At 35.5% G+C, this 22,229-nt stretch overlaps 1 protein-coding gene across 1 annotated transcript in view; it reads left to right on the plus strand.

The window, feature by feature from the left end:
* The first annotated feature begins 656 nt into the window (after positions 1–656).
* The window catches only part of LOC115210271 (nuclear RNA export factor 1), a 42,183-nt gene continuing 20,610 nt past the window's right edge, over positions 657–22,229 (plus strand). Inside the window, exons 1-8 of the mRNA XM_029778762.2 lie at positions 657–905; positions 12,652–12,720; positions 15,656–15,749; positions 16,669–16,742; positions 17,453–17,520; positions 19,666–19,749; positions 21,047–21,151; positions 21,547–21,618. Coding sequence (XP_029634622.1) covers positions 839–905; positions 12,652–12,720; positions 15,656–15,749; positions 16,669–16,742; positions 17,453–17,520; positions 19,666–19,749; positions 21,047–21,151; positions 21,547–21,618 — 633 coding nt within the window. The 5' untranslated portion in view covers positions 657–838. The remainder of the gene's footprint in view (positions 906–12,651; positions 12,721–15,655; positions 15,750–16,668; positions 16,743–17,452; positions 17,521–19,665; positions 19,750–21,046; positions 21,152–21,546; positions 21,619–22,229) is intronic.

Genomic DNA, 22,229 nt, shown 5'->3' on the forward strand with positions numbered 1-22,229 from the left:
AAAAAATAGTTAACCATTTATACAGAAAAAGCAAGCATTATACCGCCCAGCATAAATAAAAGTCAACTTCATTATATTTTTTCTGTAAAGACCTATTCTGACATTAAATGAGTCAACTTCTCAACCGTATAATTCTTAGTCCAGTCTCACTGCGTGACACCTTGGGCAAATGTCTTCTACTATATAGCCTTGGATTGTCCAAAGCCTTATGAGTGGTCTTTGTGTTTGTCCCCCACCACCGAACTTAGCAAGGTACCACGCAGTGGGACTGAACCCAGAACCATGTGGTTAGGAGCCACACAGCCACGTTTTTGCAAGGTTCCTGATGTGGAATAGTGTGTTGAAAGAGATATCGTTATATTTCAGGACAGTCATTTTCTTTTTTTCTCACCAAATAAACACATGTAAATGTGCTTATTACCAAATAAACACATTCGTTAATCACAACAGTTTCATTGTTCTTATTTTATTGTCATTTTTCTGAAGTGTTCCCTCACACATCCTGTTAACTCTCCAACGACACTCCGTCCTCATGTAACACATCCTGTTTTGTTCAGTCCTTTATTAAAATGTTATAAACTAATTTGCTAAGTTCGAAAACTGGTCTTGAAAGAAAAGAAAAAAAAACAAACAAAAAAACCTGAATAAAAATCGTCTAACTCTCGTGATCACGTGGCACGAGTCATTCGAATAAATTGGCGTCTCGCTAAGCAGATTGTTTACTCGAATCTACACTTATTAATTCGTCCCGTTTTCTACATTGATTTATTTCTTATTTCTCATATATATATATATACATATATATACATACAGATTCATTTTATTATATGAATTAATAATGAGTGGCCACCATCGTGGAAATTTCTCTGTTACGACTGGAAGAGACGGGTCCCGTTCAGTTTATGGTATGTAGTCATTATTTTCGATAAAGAATTTTATCTTCTCATTCTGTATTTTTAACCTCACCACTAATTTTCTTCAATTACTATATTACTAGTCTTCTATTAACATTGTTATTTATTAGTCCTTGACATCCATAAAACCAAGCCTTATTGTTAATTTAGATGTTTGATCAATTCTACTAGATTCATATGGAAACATTAATGGCGTTTTCTTTCTCCCTTCTTACGTCTTGGATTTAATTATTATTCTTATTGTTGCTGAACGTTTTTTCTTTCTTTCTACGTTTCTCTTGAGTTTTTCACCTTAAAATAGGTATTGAAAAGTAGTAAAATAATTCTTTATATTTATTGATAATTCATTAGTTAACATTTTTCTTAACTCGTTGAAGAAATCGCCAATGAATGTAATTATAAATTCAATTATCGTCTTTTATTGCCACGAATTACGTTATGGAAATTCGTGTTTATAAATTAATTACTGCTTTTATTTAGCCTTTACAATATTGTCATTTGTTGAATTTGTACGTGGTTTTAAAATACGAATAGTCCGAACCTACCATGCGTTAATCTTTATAATTTCCAAATAATTTTCTAATACTTTTTATGGAAAAAAAAAATTGTGTTTATGTGGTGGGTAATTAAAATTTTGTTTTTTTCATATTAGTATCAATTCAATTATACAGAAGACCGGATCGAAAAACATTTATAAAAATTCCTAAAAATAAATATGTTATGAGGAGTTTTATCTAAAATATGGATATACAATATTTCTTTTTATCGAAACTGCAACCAATGGCAGGTTGTAGTGATGTACCTAAAAGATAACGACGAGCCACGATGTTTGACTCACTTTTATAACCCAAATATCTTCTGCATAATTATATTTTCATAGTTTTATTTATATCTGTATTTCAACGCAGTTCATATGTACGAATAGTTTTTAGTGATGGCGTTAATATTAACATCAACAGTAATCCTATTGTTTAACGGGATATAAGGCTTCCATAAATGTAAATGACCTTTGATATAATACCATGGTTTTCTTAAGCATTCTACTCCACGCTGATCTATTTATTGTTTGTCATGTTAGTTCAACTAACATCGATAATCTTAAAGTTATCGATGTTCTATTACTATGGACACAGATGTGACGTGATGTAAAAATCAATATGTTGTGGCCATTTGTCGAGATTATTAAGCATTCCTGTAGAATAGAGTCGGAAATTATCTGGCTCGTCAAAAACCATAATTTCCTCGGATCTGTATGCTTTAAGCATCGTAGATTAAGGTCTGATATTCTTTTGGTGGGGTGGGGGATTTTTTTCTATTGTGTAACGGGATTATAGCTTTCACGTGTTTATTGTTTTCCAATTCCATTATCTAGTTGTTTAACAATGAATGATCTCTAATATGCGACAGCAGCCACTTCATAATATATTATTTGCGATTTTAGTTCATCGTTCACATTATCGATGTTCTTTTGCAATGTTTTCAAAGATACATGTTGCTATTAGTTAAGACAATTATAAGTATTCTTGTTGAATAGAGTCGGAAATTATATAGTGTGGCAAAAATCGTAATTTATGGGTTTCTGTTTTAAGCGTCATACATTTACGAATCCGGAAAAAAATTGCGGATTTTCATAACAGGATGTTCACGTGTTGGATTCCCTCCGTTTTTGACGATGATTTTTCCAATTTTCTTTTCTTCGAAATGATGGGGAAGATTTTTATGAAAATTTCTTATTTCTACCGCCATATGGTTGATACCCTACTTTCGTAAATTTTAGTTTCGAATTTATAATACGCATAAATTTAAGAAACAATCTTAAATATTTAAGGAAATCAAAACGGAAAAATTGCTGAAGCAATCAGCTCTAGTCCCCATCCTTTTATTATTTTTTTTCAGATTCATGGTCTACGATACTTAAAACATATGGTTCTGAAATTATGGTTTGGGGACCATTATATAATTTACAACTCTATTCTATAAGAATGTCTAATTTATTCCTACTTATACTGTGGTCCCATTTTCACATCGTTGAGAAAAAATTAATTAAGCAAAGATTAAAGAGCTTATTTGTATGTTGGTGATTTAGGGATTATTGAATTTAAGATTACTATGGATTAAGGGGAACACACTCATCAAGCGATCTCAATCTGTTATTACATTTATTATTTGCTTTTGTTGCCTGAAATTAATACAAATAACTGCTAATTAAAGCCACAAAAAAAAAAAAAAAAATGCTAAACGCTAATTGACGATTTTCCTTCCATACAAATGTTGGAAGTTCAACAATAACCAGAACAATAATACAAACATGAAGACCGTGTGTTAAAATTTAGCTGTTATCATCTTAAAAGAGCCAGTTTAACGATTAAAAAACAAACTGAAATTCACTTATTTCTTAAGACGATATAGTTACACGTTCAGCATTGTATGTCGTCAACCAGGTCGTACATAGTTCTACAACGAAAATTTTCACTACTTAAGAAATTAATGGAAAATGAGTAAAACATTAGGGATGGTCGCATTATCAACACATCCTGAATCAAACCGCCTATATCTAGATTATGGGCAGTTTTTCATCGACTGGATACTTATCTACTACTTGGGTCTCTCTTTAATCGGACTAGTTTAATAAATGCTGCCGTTTAATTTCAATCTTTTGTAAATATAATCTGGTTGGCATAAACATACGACCAGCTTCATAACTTAGCAGCGAAAAATGCATATTTTTAGTGAAATTTTGTAGAGGCACATTTTCGAGAGTATTGACTATTATCATGTTAACAACCAACAAAGTAAAAACTGGATTGAAAACATCCGTTTCAACTCTGCTTTACTGAGTTATCGACAATAAGCGCGCGCGCACAAACACACACACACACACACACTTTCGGGTGTATATAACTAATGGATTTCTACTGCTATTATCGTACCAATATTGGCATTTTTAGCTGAAGAGGCGATCTCGATTAAATATCGCCCTTTATTCATTCCTTGCGTCACAGTTGTCTGTCTTGTTTACTTAAAACTCGGTTAATTACCTCCCGCTGGTTCTTGTAAATACCCTAATAATAAGTGAATACCTAGAACTGTTTTCCTCTGCCAAAAGTAAAAGAATATTACTTAAAAGTAAAAGTGTTATTTTAATTATTTATTACAAATGATCAAAAGGATCTGATATCATTAAATGATTCTTCAAATTCGTCTTTAGCTGACTTTAAGTGATCTCGTATCCTTTTCCTAATCAGGACGTGATTAAGTCGAACGTGATTATGAAGGCTTGTCATTTTGAAGGAGAAAATGGAGAAAAGCTTACGTTATTAAAATTTTAACATTTGATTGGTTTAAATGATTTTGTATGCTTGATCTAGCGAAGAAAGACTGCATAAAAATTAGAGATTTTTGGATTGTTGTCATTTACTTGCGTGACCTAAATAAATATATATCATTTGTGAACTTGCTCTGAATTTATTTAGGTCTTAGCGCCTGCTATAAAAACTGTGCGTAAATATGGACAAAAAGACGGTACTGACGTATATATTTCTGTAGAATTATACAATCAAGTTTGATGTTTTTGCAGGTCAAAGAGAAAGAATGCCCAAATGGTATATGCTTCTAATGATCACAGAATTTATTTGATAAAATGAATATAAAAATATATGAACCATAAGCTAAAATGTTAGATCAGTCCGAGATTACTTTTCTGCAAGATGCACTGAACGTATAAACAATCTTGAGAAATTTTAGGTGTTGCTAAATAAGTACTGCATCTGTAATTTAGTTTTATATGTTTATTTTTTGAAAAATATTTTAAACGTCGAGATTGTGATTATGAGACAAACAACAAAAGACATTTTTTTCCCCCATTCCACTCCTATTGTTAGTTTCGTAATACGTAACTAGCTCTGAACTTTTTTCATATTTTAAGCTAATGGGTCTCAACCTTTTGTAGCTCCGCTCGCTTTCACCAAGTTGCTTTTATTTTATTATTTTTTCAAGAGCTACATTTTCCTCCAAACAGATGCTAGCTAACCTTGTTCTTATACTATCCCATTCACCATGTGCTTCTCTTGGTATTTGTGTGGGCTTGTGCTATTCGCACCCAGGTTAAATTGCAAGTTATTTAATAAAATTAGATTTCGTTTTATATTATTATTATTATTAGTAGTAGTAGTAGGTAACTAGAATTTAAAACAAAGTATATTATAACAATTTAAATTCTAAATGTGTTAACCAATCAGACTGTCTGCCTTTTTGTTGAGGTTTTGTTAATTTAACTTCTGCTTTGATATTTAATGGAAAAGAGCCCCCAGTCGTTTCTTACTGGATGATTTTCGTGTTGAAGCTCCTAGGAGCTTGTTCACAGGTCCTTTTCTACTAGTACAATTAGTTTGTCATGTGTGGTACAACACTTCGATAGTTGTAGCTAATAGTAACAGACAGGGTCAAATTTTGCAGGAATCCCTCTCCAGTGTGCGTCAAGCCTGTTTTTGAAAGCATTGACCAATGGAGCTGCAACCAGACTGCTTGGCAGACTGTTCCAGGTGGCGGTCACACGCTGTACGGAAAACAGCTTCTAATGTTGAGCCTGCAGTGTCCTCTCGTATTTCTGCCTTGGAAGTAGTTGAATTGGTTGCGGTTGATCAGGTACAGGCCGTGCATATACTTATACATGTTAATCATATCCCACCTGAGACAGCGATGTTCGAGACTAGGCAGGTTTAGTGCAGCCAAGTGCTCTGGGTATGGCTTTTCTTTCAAGGATGCAATAAGTTTGGTGGCACGCCTCTGAACATCCTCCAAATTGCAACACATTGCCTTATGCTGGGATTGCCAAACTGTCCTTATTCAAGAATCGGGCGAACTAGAGACTTGTACAGCTGGACGAAGACAACGGGTAATGAAGTCAAATGATCGTTGCTTGGCTTATGTGGCTCGTGAAGGTCAGCCCTATGTCAATCAAGACACTAAGATCCCCCTCCACCTCACTTTCTACTAGCTCCACCTCAGTCTGTTCCCCCATCCTGGCCTCTCATATTTGCTGTCTGTCTTTGGGTTCCCCACTTCTCATGATGGAACCGCATTTGCCAGTTCGTCAACCACTCATGAAGGCAATCCAGGTTGTTTGCAGTGTTGCAATGGTCACATCAACGTCATTCCTTACGAAGATCTTTGTGTCGTCAGCATATAACCTGATGTGACTCTGGACATGCTGAGGCAGATCGTTTATATACATGGAAATCAGTACTGGGCCAATGACACTGCCTTGTGGGATGCCACTTGTCACCTCTCCCCTCTCTGACTTCTTGCCATTGACACAGACTCGTGACCAGTGGCTCAAGAAGTCCCGGATCCACTGAAGGATGTTTCCCTTGATACTGTGAGCTTCTACTTTGGTTACAAGCCTACGATGTGGGACGCTGTCAAATGCTTTCATGTAATCCATGTAGATTGCATCGACTCCTTCCCCTGCATCCAAGGCCTCCATCCAGATGTCAAGAATGTCAAGCAGTTGCGTCACACATAATCTTGCCTTTGTGAACCCATGCTGTTCTTGGTTGATGAGGTCATTTCACAGCTGGTGTTCAATGATGTTCTCACGAACAAACATCTCCATCATCTTGCACAGTACACAGGTCAAGCTTACTGGCCTGTAGTTGTTGACCGTAAAATGGCTCCCTTTCTTGAATATGGGGGAGACGTTAGCAGTTCTCCACTTGTTTGGGATTTTGCTTGTCTCCATTGATTTTCTGTAGACAATTGTGATTGGCAGAGCGAGTACATCTGATAGCTCGGAAATTATGCATGGGCTGATTCCATCCAGTCCTGGGGGTTTGGCAATCTTCAGGCTTGTCAGCTGCTTGTGAACTTTTTCCACAAAAATGTTGGTCAGCTCAATGTCATACATGTACTCTGGCATGTCTGGTTGATCGCCTTCCTTCTCTACGGTGAAGACACTCTGAAAGAAAGTGTTCAGCAGATAGGCTTTCTCTTTGTCTGTGGTTGTCTTAGAACCATCACTTCTTTTCAAGTCTGCAATACCAGTCTTTGATTTCGTTTTTGACTTCACATATGATCAAAATGGCTTTGGGTTTGTCTTGGCTTGTATTGCTACCATTTTCTCTAATTTCTTCTTTGCTTTATGGCATGCCTTTGTTGCTTTATTTCTGCTCTTGATGTAGGCCTGATAATCTTGCCCATTCTTGATATGCAACCAACATCTATACAGTTTGTGCTTCTGCTGCACTGTTCTAAGTGTATCTCTATTGAGCCACTTCTTGCTCTTGAACCTCCCATCTTTGGTACATATTTCTCTGTTACTCTGTCCAATTCCTTGCACAGCTTTTCCTATGCCTCTCCATCTGATAGACATTTCAGCTCACCCACCCATCTGATATTTTCCAGGTCTTTCCTCATCTCTTCTATGTTTGCCTTTGTAAAGTTGAAATATTCTTTCTTTCCTGTTTCTTGGTATGCATAGCACAAGCTGATGATCAACACTACATGGTCACTCTTCCCAAGGGATGATGCTACAATGATATCATTGATCATGTCTTCCCTGTTTATCATTACCAGGTCGTCTAGAGTTGGACACCGTCCCTTCCTGATCTTTGTTGGTTCTCTCTGGTGCTTTATCAGGAATGCTTCCTTTGTTGCCTTGAAAAATTTATTCGCTGCATGGTTCTCACCTTTCAGACTCCTGTCTTGTTTCCAATTTATGTTGGGGTAGTTGAAGTCGCTGATTAACAGTAAATATTGAGGTTTCTTGTCTGTCACGTTTAATAGCAATCTGTTTAGACTCTCGCTATTTTCCTCTGAGCTTGGTTGTTTTGTTTGGGCCCTTTCAGTTCCGTCAGCCAACTACTCCCCTGCATCAGTTTTTTGGCTAGTACTAGTTTTACTTGACGTGGCTGAAGATTGTTTTCTATAGCAACATGTTGAATATCCGACAAGGCATCGGTCTGGGCAGCAGCCATCTATGCTAGATCTGGTATTCTCCCGCTATCCAAGATCAGTGTCAGACGTATCTGTGTGCGCCCCTCTTGCCAAGAGTGATCATGCGGTCCTGAAGTTCGTCATGCACACAACTTTTTCCACGCCCACGATTACTTTGCTGCCACGTAGAGTCTTCTCTGCAATTAATCTTGAAATTCTAACCGAGGCTCCCGCGCTTCTGGACTGGCGTTCCCTGATGACGTTGTCCTCAGTTGACGAACTATGGTCATCCCTCAAAGCATATGTAATCTGTTTGACTGACCAGGCAGTTCCCGTTGGACTTCCCAAGAGGAAGAAACACAAGCCCTGGGTGACGAAGAAGGTTAAACGAGAACGTCGACTCAGAGATATTGCTTGGGCTGAATTCAAAAATCTGGATTCGACTGCAGCTTTTGAGGTGTACAAAACTCAACGAGACCGAGCCGTGAAAATTGAAAAGAAAGAACGCTTCAGTTATGAATACAAAATCGCGGCAAATGCCAGTAGCAATCCAAAACCTTCTTTGCCCATGTCCAGCGGAATTCCCGCTTGAACAACCAGATTGCAACGTTGGTAGACTCAACAGGCGTATCGATTGAGGACCCTTATCAACAGAGTCAATTATTTGCCGAGGCTTTTTTAACTATTTTCAAACAAGATGATGGTCGTGAACCCCCTCCTTTTGATAGATCGGTACCTCCAATGCTTCGATTGATCATCACGCGGGACCAAGTCAAACGTGTTATTCAAGGCCTCGATGTCAACAAGGGTCACAGCCCTGACGGCATACACCCACGGGTTATCAAAGCGTTGGCTCCGGTCATCTGCGAGCCCTTAACACGACTATTCAATATGTCATTGGCGACGGGTGTTATACCTGCAGACTGGAGAACAGCGATAATCTGCCCAATTTTCAAGAAAGGGAGCCGCGAAGACCCGCTTAACTACCGACCGGTTTCCCTTACATCAATAATCAGCAAGATGTTCGAATGATGCTCCACCTCCTAAACACAGCCTCGATCACTGATTCCCAACACGGCTTCGTGCCGAAGAGATCATGCTTGACCAACTTACTAGTAATGGAAGAATTGGTGACGCGCATCCTCGATGATAGTGATGCTGTTGACATCGTTTTATTGGACTTTGCCAAAGCTTTTGACTCGGTAAACCACCGCCTACTACTTGTCAAGCTTCAAGCATATAGTTTCCATCCGGATATTGTACGATGGGTTGGTGCCTTCCTCTCAGATCGCTCCTTCCAAGTTCAAGTTAATGGTTCGCGGTCCGACGTCTCCAGTGTGAGCAGTGGCGTGCCTCAAGGTTCAGTGCTTGGGCCCTTGTTGTTCTTGGTCTTCATAAATGACTTGCCCGACGACCTCACGCAACACACCCTTCTATTTGCCGACGATATCAAACTGGTCGCTCCTCGCGGTAGTATAGAGGATCTTCGTCGATGCCTCCACCAAATTTGGAAGTGGTCTAACGATTGGGACCTGTGTCTGAACGTGTCAAAGTGCTGTCATCTGCCTGTCGGCTCTACTCCTGCAACTCATCTTGATTTCGAGCCGGGTCGTCTGCTGCTGGAGAGGACCGATCAGGTAAAGGACCTGGGTATCTTGGTGGATTCCTCCTTTTCGCCTTCGGCCCAGTGCGTCCATGCTGCCAACAAAGCGCGCGGAATTCTGTTTTTGATTCAACGGTCATTCGGAATGCTCACAGCAGCCATATTCCTGCCACTCTATGTCACGCTGGTGAGACCCATATTGGAGTATGGGATTCAAGCCTCTTCTCCTTATCTCCTCAAAGACATACAGCACCTCGAAAGAGTCCAGAGGCTGGCTACCCGCATGGTTCATGGTCTCAAAAATTTGTCCTACGAAGAAAGGCTGAGGACGCTCGACCTTTGTTCTCTTGAAAAACGCCGCCGCCGTGGTGATCTCATTCTCGCCCACAACATCATAAGCGGGAAGTGTAACCTCTCGAAAGAGCTGTTCTTCACTCCTGCTCCGGAGCGTCGGCTGCGGGGTCATTCCGAAAAGCTCTACCTGCGACGATTTCATCTCAATCGAAGGAGAGGAGCTTTCTCCGTCCGGGTTGCGGATCCGTGGAACAAGCTGCCAGACGAGATGGTGAAGATGCCGACGACCGCTTTGTTCAAAGCCTCCCTGGACCTCAAGTGGCCTGAACTCTTTACATGAACACCACCCTGTACTTAACTCCATGTCCCCCTACATGGCCTTGCTATTTGCTTTTGAGCCAAATTAACTAACTAACTACTACTGCTTTGGTTTAAAGCAAAACCTCTCCTAGTTCCAGCTGCTTTCTATACACTCATTATTTTTGTCTGTCAGCTTAGATCTAGGTCAGCCAAATTGGTTATCATAGGCCTATGCATTAAAAGTCAACAAGGATCGTCAATGCTCAGCTTGCTTCAGGACTTGTTCCAAGTCGTAAAAAAAATAAAAGAAATAAAAAAAACAACACTTTATTTGCAATAAGATGACTTGCTCTTCTAATAAAATTAGGTTTCTAGTCATTTATATAATGTAAAAAGCATTTATCAGGAAAAAAAAAGTGCATTCGCATCCGTTCCTTATTCACTCGGCACTTGTTCTGTATTCCGACATAGATGCTTATATTTTGTGCAAAATAATATTCTTGAAGAACAAGCTTCAAGTATAGCGTAAGCGGTTCAGTTTATATTTCAACATGGAAGAATGATCCTCTTGACTGAATATTCAAAAATGAATGAATGTTTCTAATTCTTTGCATACCTCATTTATTTTGTATATATGTTCCATTTTCAAAACTATTTTCTTCATTGCATTTCATTAATTGGGGAGGTGCGTTTCTAAAGAAACTCCAAATAATCAGTCAAAAGTGTGGAAAAAATAAATGTTTTTAGGCTTACCGAAGTCATGCCTCCGCATGAATTCATGCAGTGGTGTTTGCTGTTCGCTGATTGTGGTAGTACCAAAAAATAAAAAAAATACTATTGCAAGAAAGGTGGATTCATGTTGTTAGATATGTTAAGCCAATATTGTGATCTTGGATACACTTTGTCAGAAAATAGATGGTTTATGCTTAGAATACCTTTTGATCATAAGCATACTTAATCAATGCTGACCAAGGGCTAAAGAACTGCAACGAAACAATCATTGCTAGCATACTAGTTATATTTTACAAGAAAAAAGATACTATACAATCAATGAACAAACCCTATATAATCAAAGGAACAAACCTCAGTATATAATCGGTACTTATTTTACTAATCAGAACAAGACAGCTCTGCAACATTTTTTTAAAGCATGAAATCATACACAGACGTTGATTGATATTTGTAATCTACTTTGGAATTATATATGATAGGCTTCCTTTCAAATTCTATCTACCAATTTCACTTGCAAGGCATTGGTCAGTTTCTGGCTTTAATAGAAGATATTTGCCCAAGACACCATGCATTGAGATAGAAGCCAAAATTACATGGTCACAAAGTGAACTCTGTATCCACACAGTCATGCTTGAATTATATATTCAAAAACATACTTAAAAAAAAAAAGGTTTCTAAAGATGTTAAGGGGTAGAACAAAATGAAAAGACTAAAGTTAAAATTTTATTTTAAGAATTGTATTTGTAATACCATCCACACCATGTTTACCACCTTTCTCACATTGTACTAAAAAAAGAAAAAAAAAAGAGAGCATTCTTCATATTAAATGTAAATATGGTAGCACGCCTGGCTTATTTTTGTATAGCTCTTACAACATACAGGAGTGAACTTAAGTGATTTGTTAACTGACAAGGGATATGATATAATCGGTAGTGACAAGTACTAATCTATCAGCTACTTATCTTTTAAACTAATAAACTTTATCATTTGCACTCACTAATATTTGATAATAAAGATGAAATTCAAAATTGAGGCTCATACTTATTTTTTCTAATGGTGATTTAATTTTTCTGTTCTATATCTATAATTTATACTTTGAACTTTGTGCTTCATTTTGATAAAGTTTTAAGGAAAAGAAAAACCTAAATATTTTGGTCAAATGTTTTCAATAAAATGTGAACTTCAATTATAGTGTTGTACTAGCAGAGATACCTGGCGTTGCTTGGGATTAAAATGGCATACTTTTTTATTGTTTTACTTATTTGTCATGTGACTGGGACCATGCTGGAGCACTGCCTTTAGTCGAACAAATTGACCCCAGGATATATTTTTTGTAAGCCTAGTACTTACTCTATTGGTGTCTTTTGCCAAACTGTTATGAGGACGTAAACACACTAAAAACCGGTTGTCAAGCGATGGAGGAAGTACACACACACATATATGATAGTCTTGTTTTAGTTTCCATGTACAAAATCCACTCAAGGCTTTTGTTGACCTGGGGCTATAGTATCTATCTATCTATTTATCTATCTATCTATATATATATATATATATATATATAATATATATATATATAAAACTGAGAATGTGTCTGTATGTGTGCATCACTAAAACCCAAGAACTGCCCAATCGATTTCATTAAAATTTTACGCATACACTACTTAGGGACCATAGAATGTCCATTCACCCTATGTAATGCATGTGTAAAATTTGAATGAAATCGGTTGGATAGTTCTTGAGTTTTAGTGAGGCACACATACAGACACACCTCAGTTTTATATATATAGATGAAAGCATTAGAGCTGGAGTGGGGGGATGCTTATATTGTCGTTTTCAGAATTATTATTATTTTTATTATTCTATTGTTTTATTCAGATGATAAATCAAGACCTTTCTACAAGCGATCCAAGTGGCATGGAAGAGGTGGTCGACGAAACAGGAAAGGTTTGTTTACTTTAATTGCATTAATTAGATTTCACAAATGTTAAATTACTAAAGTTATATGTTGATTTTTTTTTTTTCTTTCTCTCGCTCACATTCTGATATAGTTTCTAAAGAAAGAAATAGCATTTTTTTGTTAAACATCAAGGGAGGTCATCTCAGAAAGTTCAAAACATACTATTGTTATGATGTCTTTTTTTTTTTTTTGCTTGCTTGTTTGCATGAGCTGGAGATATCTTGCCACTTGTGCAACCTTTATCATCTTAATTGTGAGATTCAACTGAGATCAGTTTTCACTGCTTCTGCTATGTCATCTTTAGTCCCCCTTTGGATCACTTGGCATTTCTTTACCCAACTGCCATCTTCACATGTCTGTACCAGTGCAGTCTTCTGTTTTGTATATGATGTCTGATTTCTCTTTATGCCCAATTTTTATCTCAGCTTATTTGTGGTCTATCATTATCCAGAAGATAATGTTTACTTCATATATTTATGTGTGTGTGTGTAACATCATTAGTGTTATGTCTGCTGTTTCATGCTGGGTTGGATGAAGACTTATTGGGTAAGTATTTTATGATTAGATGCTCTTGTTGCCAACTCCCATACCAGTTTATCAAGTAAGGAATTTTTATTCCTCTGGTCTTCAAAAATAAGAAGTTCAGAACAAGAACATGATATCACTGCTTTTGATAAACAGTATCAAGCAAATTAAGCACTCACATACTCTTGCACACTTACACATATGTGCAATATTTATCTGTGTATGCATGTAATAGGCTTCTTGCAGTTTCCCTCTACCTAAGATTCCAGTAGAAGAAATTTCAGAGCAGATAGATGATAAATCATGAAAAAAAAAAAAATTGTCTCCATGTTTTTGTGATAAAATTCAGGGGTCCTGTTAAATGGTTTGGGTTAATGGGAGTGAAAAGTTGACTTAACAACATTACTTTAGTCGAACAAATTGACCCCAGGATTTATTCTTTGTAAGCCTAGTACTTTATCAGTGTCTTTTGCCAAACTGTTATGAGGACGTAAACACACTAACATCGGTTGTCAAGCAATGGAGGAGGTACAGACGCACACACACTATGGTGGGAAGAAATGGCACATTTCAATAAATTTGGAAAGAAAAATTTTAATCTTTACTACATAGTGAACAGTGTCAAATATAGTGCAAGGCTGAGAGGAAGAAAAGCTAAGGCAGAGTGTGAGTTTGTTGCTTTATAATGAAATGTGTTGAAATGTGTGGGCTGTCAATAGTAACAGAAATATTGAAGAAGGTTGTAGAAGTATCAAAGATGATAGAAAGACTGATAATGAAAGAAGAAATTTTTAATTTTTGAAAGTGAATGAGCATGTTGAACAATGTACATGCCTGTACATACATACAAAGGGATAGAGCAAGAGAGAGAGGAGGGGAGTTCCAAGCCAAACCAGAAGTTATGTTAGTGTTTATCCATTGTGTATGATATGTTATATTTACAAAAGTCATGTATAATGCCAATAATTATCTTAAAATATAAAGCAGAAAAAAAAATGTTTTTTCATTCTTTAACTTTCTCCCATAACTTAAATATTTTTTCTCTATTAAATTTTAATTAGTTTTTTTCTTTACATTAAGAAATGTCATATATCTCTCTGGCTACCTATCTCACCCAATACATAAGTAACCTAGGTCACTGCTACTCAGTGGTGGTCTGTGAGCCATCAGCTGCTGGTACACAGCGAGTTTCCAGAAAAGAAACAGTAGCATAATTTCAGTAATTTCGCCTTATGCACTGCAGTAAATAAGCTTATGTAATATTGTATTATTTGTTTACAAAATAAATATAAGATTAAAAAAATTGTCTACTTTTGTTATATTCATTATATTTGTTTCCGGTATAAATTAATATTACTAAGAAATATTACTGGTCCCTGGCACATTGGAAATATATATATATGAGGTCTGATCAATAAGTAATATATATATGAGGTCTGATCAATAAGTAATATATAATAAGGAAATATATATATATGAGGTCTGATAAATAAGTATCTGGACTGTTGCCATAGTAACAAAGCTGAAGCATGCAGAGTGAAACCGCTTGGCACAGATTGACCTTGACCTCTGTTGTACATATGCACTAAGTTTTAACGTTCTAGCTCACTTGCACTGTTTACGGCAGTGGATCGAAGTAAAGTGTGATTGTCACATTGACCATGACAGAAAGTTGTCATGGTGATACCCGAGGCCTATGCAAAGTTGCAGAAAGTGTATGAGCTGCACACGTGTATGAATGGTTCAGATGTTTCTGAGATGGCCGTAAAAATGTTGATAGTGACGAACGTTCTGGAGACCTGCAACCAGCAGAACTGGGAAAAACATTGCAGATGTACATGCAACTGTGAGGGGAAATTGTCGAATCACCAACCGTGAGTTAATCAGATGTGCAGATAAGTTATAGTTCAGTTCAGTCCATTATCACTGAAGACTTGGGTATGAGATGTGTTTCTGCCAAGTTTGTGCCAAAACTTTCAGCCACCCAAAAAGACACTTGGGTTTCAGTTGCACAAGAATCTCCTTGATTGTGTTGAGAATGATGAAAGCGTTTTGGAAACTATGCATAGGCCTCTGAGCAGATATTGCCAAGCTTTTGGCGAAATTTGATACAGATTCTCTGCGCAACTTTCTGTCATGGTCATTACAACAATCACATGCTACACACGTTGCTCTCAAGCACTGCTGTAAACAGTGGAAGTGGGCTAGAATGTTAAAATTTAGTGCACATGCACAGTAGAGTCCAAGGCCAATTTGTGCCAAGTGGCTTCACTCTGCATGCTTTATCTTCATTACTATGGCAACAGTCCGGATTGAAAAATCTGTAAAAAGAAAGTCTAATTTATATTTCAGTTTAGAACCATAAGATGGTTTAATTGTTCTGTTTCTTTTCTTCAGGTGGCGCTGGCGGAGCAAATCCTAGATCACATCTTGACGATGAAGATGATTTCCAAATGGGTGATGATTTACCAGGAGTCTCAAATCAAAGACAGTAATTAATTTTTTGTCTTATGGATTGTTACATCTTAGATGTAAAGTTTGCAGTATTCAAATAAAATCATTTCTCAAAATGTTTTTATATCTGTTAAACCCAGTTCGTTTTTAATCTTTTCAGTTGCCGTGGTTTGAGTTAATTTTGAAAAGAATGAAGAATTAAGTAAAGTAACATAATGTTCCAAGCACTAGCTTGGTACATGCATTTGGAATATAAATTAACAGGTTTTAATTAGATCACTTTAATTAGGAAGTTTGTATCATAGAACCAGAGATGGTCTCAGACAACTTAGTATTAAAAGGGTTAATAAATATAGAAGAAATACTATAACAAAGAGAATGAATTGTAAAGTTTTACAAAATTCTAAGTATTTCAAGATGTGGCTTCTTTCTGTTAGTAAATCATTTGTGTATGACAATTTTTAGCTTTTACTTCTTTACTGCTGGGTAATGTGAATGATTTAACAGTAAATGCTCCCCAGTTATAAGCTGGTATCCAGATGAGTTCCATGGTTTCAGGTTCAATCCCACTATGCAGCACTTTGAGCAAGTGACTTCTGTAGCACCTGGCTGAAAGCTTTTTGAGTGGATTTGGTAGAAGGAAACTGAAAGAAACTCATCTGTATATGCATGTGTGCTTGTGTCTCCTTGATATTGCACACTGATTGTAAACAAACATCACCATCATACAAGCAATGTCATTTGTTTAAAATCTTCCATGAAAACATGTCCAGCCATTGTACTGTAATGGAAATGAGAAGAAGCGGGATAAGCTACATGACTATTGTCAGTCATGAGCTTGAATAGAAACAGTATGACCAAGAAGGTGAAAGAAATATATAAAAAGTTAACATATATTAATCAGAATATATGAGATAATAATGTATTAACTCCTATATTTAATATTCTTTTATCAGTGTGCCTTATCGTAAAAATCACAGGAAGCGACCTCAGAATAAGATCTTAGAGATGGATAAAGTGCAGAACAGCGGTGAGTTTAATTTTCAATTGAAATCTTTTGTGAACTTTAAACAAGTAAAGAAACAAGTGTTTATAGAGAGAAAAAATGTTTAATTTGCTTTAGTATTTGATTATAGTTCTCTTTTTACATTGTTATACATTGTCTGCACCATGTTATGGTTGTATAAACTGCATAAAAGCATCACATCAAAAAACATAAACACCCCAAATATTCATAATTTCTGTGTAATTTAATTTAACAGTAGAATAGTTATTGATTTGTTACATGAAGTGAAGGTGTGTAGCTTAGTTAGGGTAACTGGCTCACAATCATAACGTCATGCATTCGATTCCCGTCAGTGTGTTGTCTTTAAGCAAGACACTTTATCTCACCTTGTTGCAGTCCTCTCAGCTGTAAATTCAAAGGGCTTGCCTTGTCACAGTCTGTAATACTGAATCTCGCTGAGAGCCACATTAAGGGTGTGTATGTCTGTGGAGTGCTCAGCAACTTGCATGTTAATTTCACAAGCAGGCTGTTCTTTTGACTGGATCAAATGGAACACTTGTCGTCGTAACTGACTGAGTGTCATAAAAAACATACATGAGATATTTGAAATTTGTTTGAATAGAAAGTTTAATTTTTAGATTAATTATATCTACAACTGACACCATTTTCAATTCAGAATTCTATATACTACTGGTACTCAAATTTTGTATGAACTTAATTCTTTATATTTGCAGGTCGATTAAAACGTCTTGGCTTACCAGTACATAGCAAACATTCTGATAATAATTGGTATCGTGTAAAGGTATATATATTTTTCCTTTTATAAAATCCTTCGAAATACAAATCACTTACCTTTCTATGTAACTTTATAAACTGCAATATTACTATTTCATAAGAACAAGTTTTTGTTTTTCAGTTTTTCGATTTTTATGAAATTAAAATTGTTATAAAATGATACAAGAACAAATTTTGTATGAAATGACATATTTTTGCAGCATGCACTTAGTGGCTTGCTGGAAAAAAAAACAAAAAAAATCTTAGAAACCTCTCAAGCAATATGAGGTTGAAGTGGTGGGTGTTGCCAGCCATTTAGTTGTCCTTGGTACATAACTATTTGATTCAGTGTAATGATACAGGTTCAACTTGAAGGTTGTTCCAGCTATCAACTGCTTATTAAAGCTGTTCTACACTTATTTCTGTGTATAAGGGGGATGTGAATTGTAAAAAGATTATGGAAGATATATATAACATCGTCCTCCTCATTTAACATCCGTTTTTTATGCTGTTGTTAGGTAGATGGTTAGACAGGATCTGACAAGTTGTGGACTTCACCAAACTCCTGTGCCTGCTTTAGTATGGTTTCTGTGATTGGATGCCGTCCTAATGTTGACCACATTACAGAGTGTACCGGTACTTTTTATGTGGCACCAGCACCATTGAGGTCACTAAATAATTTGCAAGACAAAATCCCTCAGCTGAGGTAGGAGGAGGTGGTTTTATGCCAAGTGATGAGAGGTTAAAGTATGATAAAGGGACATGAACAGGTGTTTTGCTCTAGAGAAGATACTTGGTTAACCCAGTGGGAAAGGAAAAGATATCTGGGATTGGACCTGAACAATGTTGGTCAATTTAACCAATTACAAATCAGAATTCCTCAGGTATTCTGGTATTTAGGAGAGTTTCTTAACCACAAGGCTATGCTTACATATATTTAATGACGAGTCATTGGGTTGAGTTCCATAAATGTTGATATTTAATATAACTGAATGTCGATTAGATGAAGTTGAATCATACAAATTGTGATTACAGTATAGTGACTGACGGTTGGAAAATTTTCCTCATCTTTTCATTGTAATTACTATTCAAAATCAAAATACATGGCTGAGAGACTAAGATAAATAGTTGATAAATTGTTGGCAAACTTATCATGCTCAATTGGACTTGTATCTAATTTCATTTATCGGATCTTTTCCTTTTGAACGGCACTTTTCAACACAATTTCTAGTTAACTAAACACTTTTAAACTTCGTATACTGGTAGAATGTGTTTATAAAACATCATTTTTTTTCTTGGCTTTATTGAGAAAATTCTATATGTTGTAACATATTTTGTCTTTAATTTTGAGCATTTCGGCAATTTTAACCAATCGCTTACGTCCATTTAGGTAAATAACATTCTGTGCATAATGAATATGTCCCTCCTTTAAGAAACAGATTGGGTTTATTTACATTTGTGAAGGAAAAATATACCCTTCCCCCACCTCTAACCCTAACCAACCCTAACTCTCACCCTAAATCTAAAATAGATTGAAATGCAATAGATCAATACTAGGGTTATAATTATGGGTGACAATTTCATACGACACCGCTACGGAAAATAAGATTTTTTTCTAGCAGTGTCAAATGAAAATGTCACCCATAATTATGGCCCTAGTATCGATCTATTGCATTTCAATCTATTTTAGATTTAGGGTTAGAGTTGGGGTTGGGGAAGGGTTTCTTTTTTTCTTCACAAATGTAAATAAACCCAATCTGTTTCTTAAAGGAGGGACATATTCATTATGCACAGAATGTTATTTACCTAAATGGACATAAGCGATTGGTTAAAATTGCCAAAATGCTTGAAATTAAAGACGAAATATCTTACAACCCATAGAATTTTCTCAATAAAGCCAAGAGAAAATGATGTTTTATAAACACATTCTACCATATACGAAGTTTAAAACTTTTTAGTTACCTAGAAATTATGTTACAAAGTGCCGTTCAAAAGGAAAAGATCCCATTTATCTCTTAATTTTTTTTTTTAATATTTGTAAAATCAGTATCAATATTATATACTATGATGACTGATAAATTTACTGCTTGATTTTTATATAACTTATGAGATTTAAAAAAAAATATATTTTAACATCCTGACTGAAATTTTTTTACGTTTTGTTTTTTTTTAGATACCATGCAGACAGAAGTTGGAAAGGAATTTTATTATTAGAGAAATCGAAAGTTATATCAATATGCCATTCCAAGTATCATTTGTGAGTCTCTTAGTTACATTAATATCTATTTAATTTATTAACTGCATGGGAATTTTTTCTTTCTAGTCAAATTATATTATCCTTCATAAAGTTGTGAATGAATTTATTTAAAATGTTTTTTAAAATTATATTCTTGGTGTTTGTTATAATTTCCCTCTATGAAACAGCTGTCAAAGTGAATTTACCCAGTTGCTGCACTTATGAAGCTATTGTGTTGGAGGAATTTTATTTTATTGTTTATTTGTTTAAAGCCACCATTAATTTATTTATTCTTTTTTGTGTGTAGTGGTCCGAGTTAAGTGTTGTGGTTTGAAAATAGGAATGTGTAGGTTTGTGATGTTAAAGATTAGCCATTTTACACCCAGCTTTCAGATTCTGGGAATTTAACAGTGTTGAGTGAAAATGGTTGTATATGTTGGTAGCAGTAGGGATACCTTCAGGTTCAAAATATTAGTTCTTGAGTTTTTAAATTTCCCCATTGCTATTGGAGTGTTTGATGGCAGGAAAGAGTTACTATTTTTGCGGCTGATCTTCAAAGAATGTTTGAGAAAGATGTTTGCTTGGTGTTACAGTGTGATTATATTATTTTGAAGTTACTGTGACATGGAGGGTGGTGTAGTTTTTGTTGATGATGGTGGTTATTCAGTATTTGTAGCATGTGTTCATTTGACCTGCAAGAAGTTGTGACCAAAGCTACAAGCATAATATAGTGGTAATTGTAAAAATAACTGAAACTCAATGTAACAATAATTATAGAAAGGCCTGAACTTGGGACTGCATGCTCAGTAGTTGAGTTCCTTAAAGTCAGAACTGTTCTCCTTCATTTAATGGCAAAATTGTGAAATTTGATAAAACAACTCTGTTAATTTTTATTAATTTAGTGGATTTTGTTTTGTCAACTACTCACTATTCTACATTGATTTCCAAGTGTGATCATTTATTATATTAAACTGCATTGAAACTTGTTCTAGTGAATGTATGAAAAATATGATTGTATGATTAATTGCTTTTCTGTTGGTGGTTATCTTCCATGTTATATTTTTATTTATAGATATATAAATATATCTATATATAAAAAATCATAGTCATCTCTGAGTTTTGAGATGGTTTGTGAGATCAGATACCACCTACATCAATGTAAAAGTGCCGACAGGATTTTATCAAGTACATAAACTCTGTGCGATTCTTTTACAACAGTGTGATTGGTTAGACTTAATAAATATTTGTTATCTTTATCCTACAGGAGAAAGTGAAAAAGAAATGATTTTGTCTATATATATTTACTTCAACTTTTCAGTTTAAAAATGAACGTGGCAGCTGTTGTTTTTATGTCCAAGATAAAGTTACTGCAGATGCTATCCGTCAAGTGGATAAGAAGATAATGATGCCTGATGGATTCAAAGTAGGTTTGCTTCGTCGTTATTGGAATATATCAATTATTTCTAAAAGTATTTGTAAAAAACAAGTGGGTGGGTGGGGCTTTAATTTACAAGTACCATTTCCAAATCCTGTACAGTTGGTATGTGAGTGAGTGCTAGGAGGTTTCTAAAAATGCTATGGTGACTGTCATGGGAGTGGTGGAGGCAGTAATTCCATTTCTTCACTCCTGCAAATGTTGTGTGCTCAAGTGGTTGTTGGTCTGAAAGTGACATTCTGATAAAAATCCTTAAGTGGAAATATCCTTTAATTTCTTTTGTTTGCTATTTTGTTCCATTTTCTAAATTAGCTTTGAAGTAAAAATTTTTATATTTTAATGTTTTACAACCATTTTAACTAGTTTACCACATATATTTTTAGTTGGCTGTAATTGTGAAACCTTCTTGTGCACCTGGCTTAACCCTGGATGATAGAACACTGGATAAACTAAAGGTAATAGTCATTTCTTAAAAGTTCATTAGATAAATTTCACACTTGTTTTGTGATTTTCTGCATTTCCAAAGTGAATATAGCATATTTGTATATCTGCATACCAGATAACACTTATGCACTTTTATAATAACACCTCAAGTAATTTAATAAATACAACAGTGAAAATTTTAAAGCTCTACAAAAATGACAATTTGTGTTTAGCACACCAATATAACAGACTTCTTTCAAACTGAAAGTATTATTTCACATTACAATAGAGGCAGAATAGTGAAATAGTGTAAGAGATAAGAGACTGCTCTGGGCTCGCATTAGGCAAGAAGTTGGAAATATTTTTTGGTCCATGACACTTGATGGACCTTGGCTTTTGTATATGATGACTGTTGCTTTAAGTATTTTATTTCAATTTTCACTGATGTAGTGGTAAAAACAACAGGATATGTAACAGTAATTTCAAATAAAAATAAAAATGGAAGTTTTAATCATCCGATGGACAGGCAAACATTACAAAAATGCAATTCTCACTTTGAAACTGACAATTTTGAAAATCATTTTAGATTACGGAACACCCTGCTCTCTCATGTATCCATGTTTAAAATTTCAGCATGATTGGA

Source organism: Octopus sinensis, linkage group LG4 (assembly GCF_006345805.1).
Source record: "Octopus sinensis linkage group LG4, ASM634580v1, whole genome shotgun sequence".
Lineage (NCBI taxonomy): Eukaryota > Metazoa > Mollusca > Cephalopoda > Octopoda > Octopodidae > Octopus > Octopus sinensis.